The sequence below is a fragment of the Oratosquilla oratoria genome, chromosome 31 (assembly GCF_046742065.1).
Source record: "Oratosquilla oratoria isolate Oo_2021 chromosome 31, ASM4674206v1, whole genome shotgun sequence".
Lineage (NCBI taxonomy): Eukaryota > Metazoa > Arthropoda > Malacostraca > Stomatopoda > Squillidae > Oratosquilla > Oratosquilla oratoria.
In genome coordinates this window covers 2,966,827-2,987,961 of record NC_134807.1, presented here as the reverse complement: position 1 = coordinate 2,987,961, position 21,135 = coordinate 2,966,827, and the positions used below count along the sequence as shown (strand labels likewise).

Genomic DNA, 21,135 nt, shown 5'->3' with positions numbered 1-21,135 from the left:
TAACACTTTGCTCTTGTACTATAACCCAAGGTCTATATATAGATCTTGCTATAACCAAGAGGCTCTAAATAAGCGTAGATAACTAAACGCCTTATTACCGGTAGATGTAATATTTGCCTCCCCGGCATACAGTGATACCAGATGTAAAATGACGTCATAGGACATACATATACAATATATACATAAAATTGTGTTATGGACATGAGCACAAATATGAAGTATTTGCATCATATGATACGTACAGGAAATGGGTACAGATTAAATATATATTAGTATGCGTAATGTGAGATCGTATCAAATGGCACCAACGCATTTGCATACAAGGTTTAGTGACACATAAACGCGCTCAAACACGCTATCCTAACGACAGAGTTCAATCGCATTATTATTATATTACTACACCCTTCATGATGGGAGTCAGCCTATATCACTTATTTCAAATAAAGGTGACCCCTTTCATCTTTCTATCTATCGTTCTATAACTTTAATTTCCTTTCTACGTTAAGTTTTCGATTTTTTCATAACCTATGATGTTCCGCTAGACATACCGAATGCATTTGATTGTCTGGCATAAATTTAGGATTTCTAAGCTAGCTACCCTCATTCAATATATATTCTTCTCTCTGTTCCTACATTCCCGATTGTCTCAACGCACCTCCCCTGTATCTATGATCTTTTTATGTCCCACGTGGTTTAATAATATCTCCTACTTTCCTCCCCCTATTCATTAATCATTTACTAGACGGTATATATTTTCCTATATGCCCTTATGCTGTTGGCATTACATTTTTCTGCTTGATCATTCAGGCGTCCTTCACTGAACTACTGTAGCCTACTCTATTGACTAGGGCTGCCAGAGTAGGAAGTTTATATATTACGCTGCTGTTATCATTCGAGGGGGCCCATTTTCTCTATCTTTTCTCTAATCCATCATCCATTATTATTACAACGTTAGGTATATTCTTGAAGGTTGATAACAATGGTTATAAAATTCAATAGATAAAGAAAAATGCAAATAAACTGACTTCCCGCCATCAAACAATGGCGACAGACGACCGTTAACAATATCTTCCGTCGTGTTACTCTGTTGCAACGGTACATTTGTTTCATGTTTATTTGAGTTTAAAGAAATATCCAACTGAGCATGTGTCCAAACCATCCTAACACTCTTTCATCCACCCTATCTCCCAACTCCCAAGTTGATAAATGATCAATAAAAACTGATGCCTGTGATAATTCCAGCTATGGTCTACGAATATGAAACTTGGAAACTGACGAAGACGACTAAGACAGATAAGGTGTGCACGAAGAGAAAGGGAGAGATCATCGTCGGGAATAACGCTATGCATGCAGGAAATGGGCAAGTTGTGTATGAGAACAGACCGAAGTCAAATAATAACGTGAAGGCGACAATGGGACGGGAGTGAAACTGAGAAAGGAAGATAGCCAGATGGAAAGATGACAGGTGAAGTAAGCATGTTACTGACTGGACGCTGCGGGATGGGAAACGTGGAGGACCAGATACAACATGGAGAAGTTTGCAGGAGGGCATGGCAGATTTTTGGCTAGGTCGTCCGAGTTATTTAAGATGTTGGTGGATGCCTTTGCTCACCAATAGACTACAAATGGCTGATTAAGAGGCGACCTTGCTAACTGCCGTCTTCCATTTAAGATTTGTGAACAAGAGAAGTTGATTGGATGCCTCAACGTAAAGGTCTGAATAATTAATTTCAGGAAGAACTGAACGATACTGCTGTCGCCATGCAATTTCTGGCAAAAATCCCAGATATATAGTAATCATATATCATGCTTCTTCGCCAACATCATTATCCAGCGGCCAAATTTAAATAGTTACTGACAATAAAAAAAATATGTATAATAAATATAGGAAATTCCTATCAGATAATCAGTATTTGGAAAACCCTACCTTTCTGTTGTCAATTAACCCAGCTGAACCTTACTCTAATCATAGCATATTAATTAATGATGATCAACGAAATACAACCTGTTCTTTTTTCGAAAAAAAAATCCAGTGAATATCATATTCTTTACTATATTTACATTTTCTTTGGGATCAGTGTTCTTTTGGCGATATTAACTTTGACTTCGTTTTAAAAATAACTTTCATACGCAAAATAATAATAAAGGATACAAAATGTCTATTTTAATTAACTGATTCTGTTATTGACCTAGAATTCCTAATATGCTTTGCTCGTTTGGAATATAATGTGAGAGTGAGTCATACTTCCGACACACATACGAACACATAATAAATAGTGAAGTCTGCTGAGTGTCACGACGTAAACAATCATAACCATGGCTCACTGGTTCCATAGAAACCCCTTAAAGGCCACAGGGGAAGTTAAATATGAGTTGAAGATGGTTGCATCAGACAGCCAAGCGCTGAAGATATGCAGGTAATATATATAAATTAGTCTCAACATTTTTTTAAGACATGTCAGTCCCCCATGACACCTGACGTCTCAAACACTTACAGTACCAAAACATACATCTTATATTAGATATGCCATAATCTCTTGATTTGGCAGATTCAGTACAAAATTTCGACGTAAGATGTTTATAGTTCTTTTTGTCAATGGGGAAATAGTGATTGAAATGCAATTTGTATCCCGGAATGGCGTGTCATACCAATCTCCTATCTTCAACCCCAGTAGGCAGTATCTCCTGATAACTAAAAGTAACTGATTACGTCAATCAGTCAGTCAGTGTAAAATGGTTTTAGCAAGTTATATATCATTGTCTCGAAAAAATAACATTCAGTGTATGCAGTACAATGTTATTGAGTAGAATAAGAAATATATGTGTTGCATGGCCATGGCTTGTCATGAGTTATCATTTCTATGTCTTCCTATGACCTTGGTGGTGATTCTTAAGGAAACCAATGGATTTTGGTATTCTAAAATATCACTGTTCATTAGTAGGATGATAATCACAGTTTTGAGTGGTTTAGTGAATCAACAGTTTATTCTGTGAAATATTTTGGGAAATTATTGGTAAGTTTTCCTTGTTTGCATGGAAGGATTTGAACATCTTTCCTTCTTTCTGTTGAGGGATTTTTTTTCAAAGAAATTCAATCTCAGTGCAAAAGTACTACAAGTTAATAATAATACACTAAATGATTATGTCTAAATAGGAAGTATTTGGGATTAAGGTATCAGAAATTGCGCCATAACTGAAGTTGAGTAGGTCACATATGCTAGAATGTTAAAACACAATTTGTCAAGAATATAGCAGTTTTAGGGGGTTGTTGCATATCTAAACATATAGTTTCAATCTGTTGAATGTGGTTTGTAATGTGTATGTGCTAAGTGTGATGATAAGCAAGGATGAGAAGACATGGGAAGTAAAGCAATTGTTATATGTGGATGATACTGGAAAAGAACAAGTGTACTACTTATATTGAAACCAAAATAACCACCAGAAAACCCAGCATTGTACAGACCAGTCTCCTTATTATCCAACATGTCTAAGCTGATGGAAATATTTAGTGCAGAAAGAAACATAACTAATCTATCTTGTTTGTCATGATATCCACATATAAATAAAATATTCCTTAATTAGTGTTGCATTAAAGTTGTTGTTGTTCACAAGCCTGCCTGTCTGAGCAGTCCCGTCTCCCCAAGGAATGCCACGGCCGAAACAGGGTTTTCCCACAAATCCTTTATGGAGTGTATGTTGTGTTGTTTGCATGTGTGATTGTGTATAATGCAGTCTTCCATGACGTGTTGAATAGTATGGGGTGAAGTGTTACATCCTGGACATTTGTCCACAATGCAGTCATCCAGTCTTTTCTGGTAGCTTAGAAGGGCTGGGTGGTGGCCACTTCGCAGTCTGGCCAGGTGGACTCTGTCCTTTCGTGGGAGAGAGGATTCAGAAGGGTGGATATCAGGGGGTCTGGCATGCAACAATGTGTTGTCTTTTAGTGTGTTAATGGAGCAGTGATGTGATTATGAATATGTTTCCTTAGGCTGGTATTTGGTGGTTTTGGAGGAAGAAAAGAGAGTATTTGCGTGTGATATAGATTTTTTTTGTTTTTTTCTTCTTCTTGGTGTGCATGGGTGTTCTGCTATGTAGTGTAGCAGGTGTGCTGTGTCTGTGGAGGCTGCAGCAAGTGTTTGTGTGCCTCTCATGTCAAGGTGATCTTTGACTTTGAGGACTTTTGTTTCATAATGTAGATGGTCTGTAGGTGTTGTATATGTGCAGCCTGTAATTGTTTTTAATGCTTTGTTTTGTATGGTCTGATGGGTGTTGAGGCGAGTATCACAGAGATTAGGTGCCTATGCTGGACTCGCATAATTCATCACTGAGCATATACATTGTTTGTATATTGTAGTATTAGTTTCTTTGTTTTGTCCAAATGTTGTTCCAGTGATTGATTTAAGTGCGTTGAGTCTAGGTGTGCATTTATTTTTTATGTTTGTGATGTGTTGTTTAAATGACATGGATGTATTGTATGTTACACCAAGAATTTTCGGGGTGTGTGTGTGGGTGGTTTAGAGTGTTATAGATATAGAGATGAGGAGTGTATTCGTGTTCTTTTGTCCAGTCGGTGAGAAGTGTTGCTGTAGATTTGGCTGGAGCTATTTTGAATCTGTTTGTAATAAACCATGTATTGAGTGTATGGCTGTATTATTTCTGCGGCTTTGTGTTACAATGTGTATATGTGATAATTATGTCGTCTGCATAGGAAGAGATTTGTATTTCTGTGGTGTTTGGTGTGGGTACATCATGCATGTATAGATTAAAGAGTGTAGGGGATAGAACAGAGCCCTGTGGTACTCCATTCTTAATGTTTCTGATGTGCGATGATTGACCATTATATTACAGAAGCATTTCTGCCTGCCAGATAATTGGTCAGCCATCTTTTGGTGTTATTGTGCATGTCTGTGTTATATATTTTGTTTGTTAGTTTGTGGCAGGGGATAGCATCAAAAGCTTTACTAATGTCTAATGTTATAAGAAGTGTTCTGTGATGGGGCCTATCTGAGTTGATGCCATCTAATATTCTTTGCATTAAGTTGGTTGATATAGAAAATTTGGTAGATTTCACTTTGTATATATATATATATATATATATATATATATATATATATATATATATATATATAAATATATATTTTTTTTTTTTTTTTTTTTTTTCTTTTCTTTTTTAAGTATCCTTATAGAGGAAATACTAACTTTTGGTTAACTATAAGGAGGCATATACTGATATAATTTCAAGACTTTGTTACCTTGATAGATTCATACTTAGAATTGATTTAATTAAGTTTTAAGTTGCATTTCACTAGGTAGGGAGTGGTTGTGTATGAAAGATATTTATGATGCAGCCCAAAGGGATTTATCTCTATCTTCTCTTTTTTCTGCATGGGGGGATGGAGAAGGGGGTCACTGATCAAGTGAAGTGGCCTTGCTGTGGATGTGCTGTGTCTCGCTGCATTGCTTCTGAACCGGGGCAGTGGGCGGGATACAGGGATGACCCGTCATCCATGAGGAGCTAAGATGAGAGGGGGTTAGGAGTGGAATGGGTACTTGCCTTTTGACTTGGCTACCTCCCTTGTAAGGGGGAAATCTGAGCCCTTGGTATATAGATAGATAGAGATAGATCTTTTGCAAGAGAAACAAACCAGGGGTAACAGATTGATTGATTGACTGCACATATATAAAGAACTGCTAGTACTATTTTGTTTTAATAATTGCATTTATAGTGTCAGTATGTATGAATTTTGATAGTGTCAGTATAAATTTTGATCGTGTCATTATATATGAATTCATGTCAATATATATGAATTTTGATAGCTGATCTAAGATTCATTGAAAGGAAACATTTCTTTAGGAATATTTTGTTTACAGTGATCTCCGTCAGGCCAGGGCACGTGTCTTGGAATTGGTACCCGATGCAAACCATGAAATCGATGTCATCGAAACAGCTGTCACTGTCTACTTATCCTTGCTTCGTGGCTTCATCAACCCTCCAGAGGATGATAGCGCAGGTTCGGACTGGAGCAAGTTGCGTCATTCAATACGCTTTCGATGGACCAATTCAATGCTCGGAAACACCCCAGAGTAAGTATGAAAGGAGTGTTTGTTTATATTTTATTTGTGATCACCGTTATGTAAATTACTCAAGTTACCCTATATATTTATAGAAGATTCATTAATGTAGAACATAATTTTGAAATGCGAGAATGTACAAAATGTTTTTGTACTCAAGTATTTCTCATAATGAATGATTTTCGTTTCTTTTAAATCAAGTCAAAAAGTCTCCCTCTCCTCTTCACTTTTCTCATTACCAGGGTTGTATACACTCACAAAAGCTCATATCTCCCATTCCAATTTCACTTTTGCCCACATTATCCTCAAAGACACTTCTCTCCACTTCGCAATGCTTTTACGATTCATCACTTTCCAGAAGTACCACTCCTTCATCACACCTGGCACCCTACCTACCATGCATCCCAACTCACCTTTCCCTTTCAGTTCAGTTTCACTCTGTGCTAACACATCCGTCTCTACCCTCACAAATATGCTACCAATCTCTACCCTACTCTCATCTGTGCCACATCAATGCATATTTAGTGACTCAGTCACGGGGGTTCTTGTCTTTCTCCCATACCTTCTTGTGTCATGACTTTTATTAAGTGAAAAATAGAGTGGGGGTTCCAAATTTCCCTCACCTCATACCATTGAGCCACTTTCTACACCATGCATGGATCATGGTTCCTCCCCACCCATCCACCACAAAGGCATTAGGAATAGATAGAGTCATAGAAGTGGTCAAGAACAGCTTCAAGGAAACATTACAAAGAAAGGATAGTAAAAAAGAAATATTGTCATTCTTTTATGATTAGAGATTTTAATTCTTATATAGATTAGTGAATGTGTGGCTTTGGTATGCAGGGATTCCCTCAAAACAGTCCCTAAAGTACTGATGGTATGAAAACATAAGAACAAAGGAGACTGCAAGAGACCATAAGGCCTATACTAGGCAGCTCCAAAACCATCACCACCTGTCGTCCCCATCCATAAAGTTGTCTAATCGTTTTTTAAAACAACTGATAGTTTCAGCGCTTACTACATGGTTACTAAGTTTATTCCATTCATCGACCACCCTATTAGTAAACCAGTTCTTGCCTATTTCCTTCTTAAATCTAAATTTGTCCAGTTTATACCCAACGATGCAGCCAATATCTTAATATCAGATAATAAATCTGAATCTAATTTAATTATTTTTGTTTCAGCTCTCATTTTGATGTTGTGTACGAGTTGGTGTCCATCTTGCAAAATGTTGCCTTTTGGTACATGAAACATGCAGCCAAAGTAGCAGCCCAGGACGAGTGAGTATTGTTTTCTTTTCTTTGGGGGTACGTCAATTGTGCCCACAAGTTTCTCTTGTGGCAGTTGGTAACAGTCTTTGGGTTTTCCCATAAATCCCATTGGGAAGAAATATTGGACTACATAAGAACATAAGAATGAAGGAGACTGCAAGAGACCATGAGCATACACTAGGCAGTTCCATGTCCATGACCACCTGTCATCCCCATCCTTAAAGTTACCTAACTGTTTCTTAAAACAAGTGATAGTTTCAGTGCTCACTACATGGTTACTAAGTCTGTTCTGTTGTGGGTTACGGTATGATGACAAGTTTCATCACCCGAAAACCTACAGCCCCTTAGTTGCTGGTAATGTTCTTTATCCCCTCCATTAGATATATGTGGGAAGGAGCTTTAGACTGTTGTCTGATTTGCATTCATGGAGAACTGTTTCTCCATCACAGGCTGAAAATAATAGAAGGAAAACAGTTGCTGGTTGTCAGCTCTCCTTATGTGGAAAAAATTGAGGATAAATAGTTGAAATTAATAAAAGAGAGAGAGAGAGAAAGAGAGAGAGAGCTTGGGATTGGTCCAGTGACAAGGTGGCAGCTCCTCAGAGCAGTTGGTGGAATTTGAAGAACAACCACAGAGAGAAAATTCTTTCTGACATGCTTTTCATATGATCACTCTAAACAGGCACCCATTGTAGGCCCCAAACAGTTAGTAAATGTTGGAAAACGGGAAAAATAGAGTGACAGGGGCATGCAAGAGACAAATGAGTTAGAAATGGGGTGAATGGAAAAACACAGAAACAGGAGTAATTAAAGAAGAAAAGTAGTTACGCTAGTCTTGTCTGTGTAATATTTTACCAAGTCAAAACCTAAATAATTTATACCCATCATGCATTTATACCAAGTCAAAACCTAAATAATTTATACCCATCATGCATTTATACCAAGTCAAAACCTAAATAATTTATACCCATCATGCATTTATACCAAGTCAAAACCTAAATCATGCTTTGTAACTATTCTCAATAGAGTGACTATGGAAGAGGCAAAAGAAGTTCACAGGAGTCTTCGGCGTGGTGCAGGAATCCTCAAGTATTCTCAGGATGAGTGGGTACCCAAACTCCTGGAATCAGCAAAGCCTGGCACGGACTGTGACCCAAGAGTATTCACCGCTTATCTAAACCAATGCACTGCAGAAGCCCAAGAAGGTAAGAACTTTTTATAAGTGCCAGTAGTGATGCAATGCTGTGATGCAATTTACAAAGGATTACAAAGGCATAGCTTGCTGACAGGAGACCTTTTGGTCCATAACTAGGTCGGATGCAGAAAAAATTTAGTAATGATAAATAGATTAAAGAAAAATCGATAAAAATTATAATGATCCAAATGATAATAAATCATATAAATAAATGCATAGGTGTAGTTGAATAACAAACAAGCAGATAAATAGTAAATAATAGTAAATTGACAGATAACTAATAATAAAAAAATCGAGCAAATAATAAACAAACAAACAATAACAAACAAATAAACATACATACATACATATACAAAGGCTTTTTTCCCCCTTACCAGGGGGGTAGCCAAAAAGGACAAGGCACAAAAACATTCCAACCCATTTCATCCCCGAAAACACTCCACACCCCTCCACCCTCCCTCCCATCTTAGCACCTCCTAGATGACGGGTCATCCCTGCACCCTGTCCACTGCCCTGGGTCACAAGCAGTGTCGCAGGACACAGCACATCCACAGCAAGGCCACTTCATTCAATCGGCGACCCCCCCTCTCCGTCCCCCCATATAAAGGAGAGGACGGGGAGAAATCCCGTCAGGCTGCGTCAAAAATTTTTGCTCACACACACTACCTCACCTCACCCCCATTCCCCGTCCAATCCACCTCATGCATCACAACATTTTCCATATACAACCATTCTCCATTCACCCCTGTCTTCTGTCCTCTCCTGTCCTTCCTCAACCGACATTCCCCTCTTCCCCAAAGCCCCCTTCAAATAAACAAATATTATAAAATAAATGGCAGGCATTTCAGCATCTTGCTTAGGTGTTAAATGTAGTCATTTACTATAGATAATGTATTTATTTCCTTTTTGGCTACCTCCCTTGTAAGGGGGAAAAGGCCTTGGTATATGTATGTATTTACATACATTCATATACCAAAGACTTTTTTCCCCCTCACCAGGGAGGTAGCAAGACACAAAGGCATAAATCCACTCCCATCCATTTCATCTCCTACATACTCCACTCCCATTCACCACCCCTCCCATCCCCTTTTCTTGGCTCCCCTGGGATGACGGGTCATCCTTGCATCTCACCCACTGCTCTAGGTCAGAAGCAATGCAGCAAGACACAGCACATCCACAGTAAGGCTGCTTCATTTAATTGGTAACCCACCTCTCCGTCCCCTCATGCAGAAAAAGAGATGACGGGGAGAAATCCCTTTCGTACCGAATGATATTTGCACATTTATTGCAACTGCCAACAAACTGTTGTATTCATATTCAAAGAACACCTTTGGTAAGGAAGACTTAGGGTTACCTACCATGGTTGTGGAATTACGAGATTAATGAACATTTTTTTCTTTCAGTAACCATCGCACGGGCCATCGAACTGAAACACAACCCAGGGCTCATTTCAGCATTGTCCAACGAAACCTCCAAGATGTTTACCACAGCATCTGATTCGTTGGCTCCTCTAGACGACAAGAAGTTCGGACACTGGAAGATGTACCTCAACCTGAAGGCAGCCTTTTACATGGCTTACGTAAGTGTTTATGCACTTATGAAGGTGTAAGAGGGATGGCTGTGTGAGTGTAAGATATAGGAGCGGATGGAGAGTGGTTATTAATGGATGAGGAAATGAGAAGATCAGGGCAGTGGGGTGAGATGCAGGGATGACCCGTCATCCAGGAGGAGCCAAGATAAGAGGAGGGAGGGGGTGGATGGGAGTGGAGTGTGTGGGGATGGAATGGGCGGGAGTGGTTTTTATGCCTTTGTTTTTTTGCTATCTTCCTTATAAGGGGGAAAAAAGCCTTTGATATATGTATGTATATATATAAAGTGACAATTTCAAATCAAGTAAAACCATAGGACTGAGTTTCCAAACTATTTTTCAGGCATTCAATTATGCAGGACAGAATCTGCTGAACCAAGACAAATGTGGAGAAGCCATCCGATGTCTGCAGGAAGCACAGAAAAGTAAGCATCTGCTTCACGTTGTCATTTTCTGTCATTGGAACCGTTGATAGTAACCTGCCAGTGATGTGGTACTCGCCCAGGCCAGGGATGTTTGCCAATGTTTGGCCCCCAACTCTTGGGGTTGGGGGGTGGTCCCACGACCAAATACCACCAAATACCAGCCTCTGGAAACATATCCATAATCACATCACTCACTGCTCTATTAACACACTAAAAGACAACACATTGCTGCATGCCAGACCCCCTGATATCCATCCTTCTGAATCCTCTCTCCCATGAAAGGACAAAGTCCACCTGTCCAGACTGCGATGCGGCCACCACCCAGCAGCCCTTCTAAGCTACCAGAAGAGACTGGATGACCACATTGTGGACAAATGCCCAGGATGTAACAGTTTACCCCATACTATTCAGCATGTCATGGAAGACTGCATTATACACAATCACGCACGCAAACAACACAACATACACTCTATAAAGGATTTGTGGGAAAACCCCGTTTCGGCCTTGGCATTCCTTGGGGAGACGGGACTGCTTGGGCAGACAGTCTAGGGAACAACGACAACAACAACCTGCCAGTGATAGTCCTGTGAGATGGACGTCAGAGAGAAACGTCTCCTCACCGCTCATCCTCAAAACCTTGTACCCTCACCTCCTTCTGGAGGTTCAATCTATATTTATTCATAAGAAAACCCAACAACTGGTGACTGCTCCCTTACTGCTCATCTTCTTGTTCATGAAGGCTTTGATTTGGCCACCCTCTTGTAAAGGTTTAGGGTCTTTTGGTGTGCATTTCAATTTGTGGACGTGGTGTACCTCACACCATTTCCCTTAACCCGAGCAGTGTGGCAGGAGACAGGGATGACCCTTCATCCTCGACGTGTTTAGATGTGAGGGGCGTTAAATGGGATTTAACGTGTATATAGTGCGAATTGACTTGATACGTGACCCTGATAAAGGGGGGGAGGCCTTTGGTGTGTGTGTGTGTGTGTGACAGGATATAGATATATGTTATATACATACATACATATACCAAGGCTTTTTCCCCCTTCCAAGGGAGGTAGCCAAAAAGGGAAAGGCATAAAAACACTCCCACCCATTTCATCCCTAAATACACTCCACACCCCTCCCACCCTCCCCTCCCTCTTGACAGGATATAGATATATGTTATATACCTTATATTAATTCATCTTCCAGGCTACGAATCCTCGGCAACCTTGTGTAAGGACTACGCAACTACGAAGGGGCCCGGTACCCAGGCGAAACCAGACAGACACCAGTTCTTCCAAAGAATTGCACCCATCGTCAAGCGGACCTTGGAGAAGTGTGAGAGGGAAAATGGGATGATGTGAGTTCTCCTCACAAACTATGAGTTTATCCACTAAATAGTATTGATTCTTTCTCTCTCTTGCAAGCTACTAAAATGGTTGTCTTTGAATCACTTAATTTGGGGAAGAGAAAAATATATTTCCTTCATAAATCAGTAACACCATCAATTTGGATGTGGTGAATAAGTGTGAGATAGGTCTGTATCCAGATGGTTTGTTTGGTTTCAGGATGGGAAACATGTGTCCTCCTTTCCAGCCTTTTGGGTTGTGAATGCTCATCATATACATGTGTTCTTCTATGAGGAGGATTTTGGTTGCGTAGATGTCCTATTGGGATGGCTTTAGTCCATATGGTCATTCTTCTTGATGCTTTGTTTTGTGTAGTTCATAGAATATCTATGTTCTTCTTGGTTGTGATATGATGATGATGATTTGGTTTAACGTCACAAACTCCCCCCTATCGGGAGGCTAGGATGGTGCCCCTCACAGAGGACTCTGTAGGCTGTAATGGATAATTATCTCTGTTTCAGCTATCACCAGAAAGTTCCATACGACCCACCACAACTGGAATTACGTGCAACGTACGGCCTCGTCTCACCAGAGGACTACACTTTACCACCTGCAGCCCCACTCTGGTCTCCCGTTACATACGCTGCCTTTGACCTGACCAAGAACCTGGAAAATGACCCAGCAGCCAAATCGGTAAGAAATTATAATGAAAATAATAACATTGTTTAACGTCACAAACTCCTCCCACTGGAAGGCTAGGACAGTGCTCCTTACAGAGGATGGTGCCCCTTACAGAGGACTTTGTAGCATGGAATTTAATCAACCATGCCCTTGGTTCAATTTTGCTGGTGGCAGGATTCGAACTGCCATCCCCTCGCCCTTTGCCGCAAGTAATGATGCCCTAACCCACTCAGCCAGTGTGAAATTAATTTATCCAAATCCAAGGATTTTGGGTCCGGCATGGAAGGTGAATGGAGGAAAGAGGAAGTGCAAGACGGGAGTGAGTGGAGGGGGATTTTGAATAGATAAAAGGATGATGCCGTCTGAAGGGATGTTTTTCTTATGGGGTGAGTTTAGATAGATGATTGTTATCTGCCACATTTTAGATATTAGTGTAAAAGGATAAAAGATTAGTTTCACATGACTTACCCTTGTGAACTAATGCTGTGAGTCACAAATCAGATTATGCCTAACTAAATATTCCCTGATAGTATTTGCTGGAATGCAGGGACGACCCATCATCCAGGGGGTGCCAAGATAAGAGGGAGGGAGGAGGGTGGAGGGGAGTGGAATATATAGAAAATGGTATGGGTGGGAATGGTTTCTATGACTTTTTCTTTTTGGTTACCTCCCGTGTAAGGGGAAAAAGCCTTTGGTATATGTATGTAGTATTTGCTGTCAGTGACTCCAACATTTTACCTACAACTGACATCAAACTGATTGGTCTGTAGCTGTGCAGGAACAATGTTTGCCTGACCCCCAAAAAATAGGCACAAATCGAGTGTCCGCTGATTTACCAAATAATTCCGTTAACTGCACACAGATTTCAAATTTTCACTCTTAGTATTCTAAAAAAAAAATTCTCTGGACCCAGGGATTTTGTAGCTTTAAGAAAGCAGAATAATGATGCATAATATGAGTAAAGACAATATGAATAATACCTGTTAAATAATGTCAATACATCAAAGTATGTATTTGTTATTTTTTATTTATTTATTTTTATATATTTATTATTATTTATTTGTTTATTTTTTTATCTTTTATTTTATGTATTTATATATCTATTATTATTTATTTGTTTATTTTTTACCTTATTTATTTATTTTTATTTGTTTATTTTTTCAGAAGTCAGCCCAGAAAGCAGAAGGAGATTTACCCCCTGTTAAGGAGAAGGATGTTCACAATAAGTCAAGTGATCATAACAATGTCAGTGGCTGTATGGTAATGTAAATCCGAGTGATCGTTGGCTGTGCATATAGCAATCTGTTTGCACCGGAAAACGGCCAACAAATTGATATATAAGCTTACCTAAGGATCGCCATATCTTCTCCTCATTAGTAAACAATCACCAACGCAGCCTCATTAAGATTTACATATGTACAACTTAACCCATTTAGTTTAAAGACGACCCATCAGCTGAGTCAGGCCTTAGCCTGAACAAAGCCTATGAAGTATGTTTTGGGCTCAAAGCCGTTAATTAAACATGTTTCAGTCCCTTCGACCCCAGGACCCGTCTCCGGCTAAATAGAAGTCTGTATTAATCAGAGGGAATGTGTAAAGCACATCAACTGGCCAAGTTCTTTGTATCATCCAATTCATTGTTGAATAACCATTTGGTCTTTATGCTGGGCTTTGCCTGTCTTGCATATTCCTACTCTAGTCGTTTGATGTTTGTTTTCACAGACAGCGTGAGTTATTCAGGTAAATATGTAAACTCACAATGTTGCAACATATTGACCATTTGCCTCCATAACATAATAATATGTTAACATATGTACATGCACAGAGCACTGCCATAAATACCCATGCATGCCAAATTGCAGTTAATGTGCTATTTTTGTTGTGTATAATGAAGGACGACACTTTATCACTACTATAACTCATGCAAATCTGATGCAAGTAAGTTGTACAAAAATACAAGATTACCGGTGATTGAAGGAATGGGAGATTTAATTATTATATATATATATATATATATATATTTTTTTTTTTTTTTTTTTTTTTTTTCATCATGGTCTATTTCTTAAGAACTGCTTCCTAAATTATATATATCCAGGTATTTATCTATTTACACAATGTATGAATTTTTTTGGCCATCATGCAATTAGAAAATTGTGCAAATAGAAAATGGAGTGGATTCCCCTAGAGTTACACCTACTATGAGTATGGGAAGGGGATGAAACACCACCTTTCATGTCACAAAAATTAATTTATTTTGCAAATAAAAACATACTGCATTATTGTATGACATTTAGTCGCCATGGAGAGTAAAGGAGGATGTAGCGGTGCCACTGTGCTGGTGTAAACACTAATAGAAAATGGCAGGCGTGGTTGTGTACAGGGAGCAGGAGCAATTAGTGTACCAGGTGGCTGTTTAGTGGCGCAGTGTTTGAAAATGTGGTTAGCCTGGAATGCGTGAAAGTAATTTGAAATAAATTTCTCGTATTACATGGTATGCTAAAGCAAATATGCATTACTAGAACACATGTAAATTGACCAATACGTGTACGTTAAAATGCCCATCTGGAATCATGTTGAAGAGGAAAAGATTTGTTTTATATCATTTGTAATATTACGTTACAATATTAAACTTTGAGCCTATATAGAATTTGTGTTAAGGACATACAGTGCATAATATTCTGAATCAAGTTAGTTATCTCAGGGTAAGGCTACACTAATGGAAATACGGTGATACCTCGGAACTCAAATTCCCAAAGGTTGAATGGCTTGGAATCTGAATTACTTTTTCAAGAAAATTTCTCAAAACTCAAACATAAATGAAGATGATCAAATCATACATTACTGCATTCTATGTCTGAGTTTCAATAGAAAGATAGTATCCTGGAAGATTGATAAAAAAAATATGATTAAAATGTAAATGATAACAATGTTAGTATACTGTATATGTTACATTAATGTTCAAATTTAAACAGAGAAAAATTCCTTTGGGACTCAAATATTTTAGAACTGGAATAGATTCTATGAACAAGTTACGTTCATGTTCTGAGGTACCACTGTATTGCAAAAAATCATGTTTGGAAAAATCACGGTGGCCAAGACCGGAGAAGAAATGGAAGCGTAAAGATACGATTGCATTGGGAAATTAATCAGGAATACAAGAAGTAGCAATTGTACTGAGTTACGTATACGATTGAGACTGGTGAATGCAAGAGAAAGAGATTGTGTGGAGGTAACGGAAACAAGCCACTTGAGGAACTACGTGCGGAGTTACAAAGTATGAATAATCATGAACAGCAAACTCGGCATAGAACATTTTCTCTTCAACTTCGGACACCTCAGTAGGAACCTGCTGATAAAATCCAAAATGTCCCTTGGCCTTACCAGCATCATGCGCTCGTCAACTGAAGTAACCTCCAATAACAGCAGGCTTTAGTCAGTTAGATATGTCAACAGCTACCCTTCCGAGTTGGGCCCCATTGTCATTTCTCAGCCAGTGACAGCTGTAACCTTTGCTATTAATATCACCACTACCCAATTTCCTCGCCACAGGGTGTTACTCTACCCATTCTAAACCTCCTGAGCTCTGCTGATAAAATGGGTAGTTGATTATTATCTTTGGACAGAAAAAAAAAAAATCCAGGCACCCACATTGAGAAACCCTCAGAGGTTCCCCCTGGGTCTAGCTCAATGTAATTGTTCCTCATATGCACCCCCTGGCCATTCACACAGTGTTATTTAGTAGAGTTAAAAGTCTTAAAATTTACCTGGGTAAAAACTCAAACAAATTTCCATCCAACCTCATTATTGACTGAAAACTCTCCTATCAGCATGCTTTACCATTGTAACTCATTGTAATCCCAATTATCATTTACTACAGAATATATAATTTTGATTGCAACAGACCTAATGTACAGAGGCAGATATATGTACATTTCTTGACAGACGTAATTTCCATTGTGGGAAATTTAATAAAGCTCTTTTTTGAGGTATGCTATACTTTGGGCCACATCTTTTTATGAATGGTGTCACAGTGTAAGAGTTAAAAAATCGTGTTCATAGAAGAATTCTTAACAACAAAGGATGTTACCTTCTTTATGGGAGGCTAGGATGGTGCCCCTTACAAAGGAATTTGTAGCATGGAATTTAATGAACCATGCCCTTGGTTCAACTCGCCAGTGGCAGAGTTCGAACTGTCATCTTCTTGACCTTCGCCACAAGCAACGACACACTGACCCACTAGGCCTTGATTGACGAGTTTAATTTGTTCCAGGAAATCACTCGTTAACTGAATTACTCATCAATTGAATCCGATTTTCCCATAAGAAATAAAATAGTAATATTTAATGTGTTTCAGACATTGAAAATACTAATTATGAAAATACATTCCCATTGAATTTAAGCAGGTTCCTTTGCATAATATAAGTTAAAACACAATAATAGATGAACATTTACATACATATACCAAGGCTTTTTTCCCCCTTACAAGGGAGGTAGCCAAAAAGGAAAATGCATAAAATCATTCCCACCCATTCCATCCCTGAATACACTCCACACTCCTCCACCCTCCCTCTTATCTTAGCACCTCCTGGATGACGGGTCATCCCTGCATCTTGTCCACTGCCCTGGGTCAGATGAACATTTACCTAAAATAAGATTAACATGTTTACTTGAAATAAAGAGATCAGTCAACACGAAGATGCTAACACAACAACTGCTAAACGCTAAGAAAAGCCGAGAAACAGGGTTGCCAGAACTGCTACGTTTGTAACACATTTGTTACGATTTATTCACTGTGGTGAACTTGCCTTTATTTGTTACAACAGCATCATAAGATGTTACTATATACAATGTTTGATAAATATCACTGAAGTAATGGCAAACATAAAATACTTTCAATATTTACTCAGATGAATTCCATATACAAAAATCTATTATATTCCAAAAGTCTACTAAATCCTATCAAGTGCATGAAATGCCAACACTAGGTAGGAGCGAGTCATGCATAGGACACAGGACCTACACTATCTCCTCTTGACTTGTGATTCAAAGCATTGCTTGTTAAGAGAGTAATTTTTTTAACAAAATTTGGGTTTATTATGCAAGGTACTCGTTAATTGAGGTTCCACTGTGTGTGTGTATGTATATATATATGTATATATATATATATACTCTATTTCTTTTTTCATTGTCATGAAGGATGACCATTTCAAGAAGATTTTAGTTTCATATATAAAGAATTGTTATCCCTTAATTCATAGTACAGTATTTTATATATATATACACTAAATATTTAACCAAATCATTCCTAGGTTCCCTTAAGTTATTCTGTTGTTCTGTATCTGTGTAATCAAGAATACAAACTGTTTTGTGTTTTGCTAACCAGATCACGGTCCATTGAAACTGTAATGGTACTTTGTAGACTCGGATGTAATTTAAATGCAAGTTACCTCAGACAGATAAAACAGCTGCTTTCAAACAAATGTTTGCTGCCATAGTGAAAGTTAAATTTTCATGAATAAGATTTCCAAGAAGACAAATAATATGTGACAAATGAATCATTCAGTGTGTTGGCCTTGGTCCCTTTTGCAGAAGACCTGTGGTCTTCAAGTACCTGGCAACAGCTTCTGGTGTGTGATGGATTCTGTTCTTAACCCCTTTCATTATGAGGTTCTGTTGTAAGTGAGTAAAAGGGGCATGAGTCAGAACATAGTAATAAAAAAATACAAAGACCAGAAGCCTTTTCCCCCATCATAATGGGGTGGTCAGTTCAAAGCTTACACGCATTCTACACCCATGCAAAACCCATTCATTGCCCCTCCCATCCCAGATCTCATAGAAAAAGGATCATCATAATACATACATACATATACCAAGGCTTTTTCCCCCTTACAAGGGAGGTAGCCAAAAAGGAAAAGGCATAAAATCATTTCCACCCAATTCATCCCTGAATACACTCCACACCCCTCCACCCTCCCTTTTATCTTAGCACCTCCTGGATGACGGGTCATCCCTGCACCTTGTCCACTGCCCAGGGCAGTATCATCATAATAATGATAATAATTGCTACCTCACATTTCACTGACTGTAAACATACAGCCCAGCAATGGCTTGTAATGAACCTGAAACCCTTTCATAGATATCTCTTGAAGATATTTCAGACAGTCATTTGTGCTGTGATGATATAATTTAATATCACACACTCCCCATCTATCAGGAGACTAGGACGCCCCTCAGAGGGCTTTGTAGCGTGGAATTTAATGAACCATACCCTTGGTTCAACTTCGCCAGTGGCAGGATTCGAACCGCCATCCCCTCAACCTTTGCCACAAGTAACGACACCTTAACCCGCTCAGCCATATAATAACTGCTACATCACGTTCCACTGACTGCTACCTATGATAATAATTGCTACCTCATGTTTCACTGACTGTAAACATACAGCCCAGCAATGGCTTGTAATGGATCTGAAACTCCTTTATAGATCACTCTTGAAGAGATTTTGGACAGTCATTTGCGTTGTAAAAATTATAATTACTGCTCTAAACTTCCCTGACTAGAAACCCTCCAACCTTCACAGCAGCTGGCAGTTATGTGTGATTCACCATGGCCTTGGATCATATACTGGACATGTGATCAACAGCTATTACCCTCCCGGATAAGATCTCCTGATATATAGGTAATCATCTGTGTGTGTATTTACCTAATTATAGTATACAGGAAAGGAGCAATATTTGTTGGACCCCATCTACTCTCAAAATTCATCATACCTAGCCTTGGAATATGTGTGTGTGTGTACAAACACATACATATGCGAGATGAAGTGTTTGTGAAATATGAGAGGTGTTAAAAGAATGGATACAGTGAAAAATGTGGAGGTAAAGCAAAGTTGGAGTGGCAAGGGAGCTGTTGAATAGGGTAAAACAGTGCTGAGGCAGCTCATGCATGTGAAAAGAATGAATAAGGAAAGACTACTTAAAAATATGTGAAAAGCAAATGTGGGTGAAATGAGCTTGAGGTGGAGACCAACAATGAAATGGATGGTTGGAATGAAGTAGGACTTTGGAAACGTGTTAAATATTTGTCAAGTAGGAAGGAGATAGTGCAAGAAATAGAGAACGGATCAAGGAGTGATGTGGCCCAAAGGTATGTTTTTCTTATCTGCATCGTAAAAGAAGTTTGAGTAGATGAGGAGTGGGAGTCGTCGTGTGGCGAAACAACGGAGTCGCTATATGAAGTATGGTAGTAGTAGTTGTTGCTACGAGTTTTATTGAATGGAAAACCCACAGCATCGCAGCAGTTGGCAGTGGTCCTCAGGCATTCCTACAGATCTCCTTGGGAATAAACTTTCAACTGTTACGTGTCTTATAGTGGTGTGGGACTGTTTCCCTGTCACCAGCTGGAAGAAGTCTGAAAGGAAGGGAACGGTAACATGTCAGATTTGCATGTGTGAAAAGGTTAAATACACTTGCAGTTGATAGAGATCTTGAACTTCCATCCTCATCTACTTAAAATTATATATTTATGAATGCATATATATATATATATATATATATATATATATATATATATGTATATTATATATATATATATATATATATATATATATATATAATATAATATATATATACAGTGAGTCCTCCTTATACGGTAATTCTTTATCCGGTAAATTCACAGTTACAGTATTTGGTAATTACTACCCTTGATTCTATTTACAGTAAGAAAAATTCACAGATATGGTGTCCACTATATATTTTGAAGAGGAAAGAGCAGGGAGAAGGTACATCTGCCATATCCTATTATTACATGTTATAGTGGGTTTGGTATATGGTAATTTAAATTTGCAGTAAGGTTTTCAGGAATGCATATGTACCATATAACGAGGACTTACTGTATATATATATGTATGTATAACTGACACATATATATTATCATAATTATGAAAAATAAAATACAAAATACTCATGTAATACGAGTATGATTATATAACTTTCAGTATTTGTATCTAAAACATATAATGTACTTGACTTGAAGCTGAAAGAAACTGCCACAATATATGTTACTGTAAAAAAAAAAAGAGCATTAGTGCAATTATAACAGACTAGTTTTACAATTCTAATGCAATGAAGTCAGTTGTCACATGTAAAGAAATGGTTTCCATAAAGAAAGTATGTTACTCTGAGAAAGCATTTCTAAGTGCAGGTGGATGTGATAAATTTGCTGGAAGACAGCTCTTCTTGCATACTTTGGCGGTGAGTAAAATAAATCTCTCCTCCCTTGTTCTTCAAGAGGCTTGGGAGAATTGGTCTAATGTGAAAGTAGAAAAGAAACCCCAGTAGATAAGTTGGGGATGAGATCCTACCAAGTTCGGGGGAAAAAAATATTATGATTAGTAGAGTTATTTGTAAAGCTGATTATATTTATCTTTAGTTCCTTTTAGATTATTCCATAAAATAAAGGAGAAAGATAAACTGTTGTTTCTGTCCCTGTTGAGAGGAAAAAAATACTGCATTCCATTATGAGTATATTATGAATACATACCCCTTGTCATGTTGAAGCAGAAATTCCAA

At 38.4% G+C, this 21,135-nt stretch overlaps 1 protein-coding gene across 1 annotated transcript; it reads left to right on the top strand.

Annotated features, from left to right (window-relative positions):
• Positions 1-2,244: 2,244 nt before the first annotated feature.
• Positions 2,245-20,143, top strand: LOC143041408 (BRO1 domain-containing protein BROX-like). The gene is made up of 9 exons (XM_076213249.1): positions 2,245-2,417; positions 5,872-6,084; positions 7,260-7,355; positions 8,372-8,550; positions 9,944-10,119; positions 10,472-10,553; positions 11,748-11,898; positions 12,409-12,580; positions 13,733-20,143. The coding sequence occupies exons 1-9, from the start codon at positions 2,317-2,319 to the stop codon at positions 13,835-13,837; spliced, it is 1,275 nt and encodes a 424-aa protein (XP_076069364.1). The 5' UTR covers positions 2,245-2,316; the 3' UTR covers positions 13,838-20,143.
• Positions 20,144-21,135: the final 992 nt, after the last annotated feature.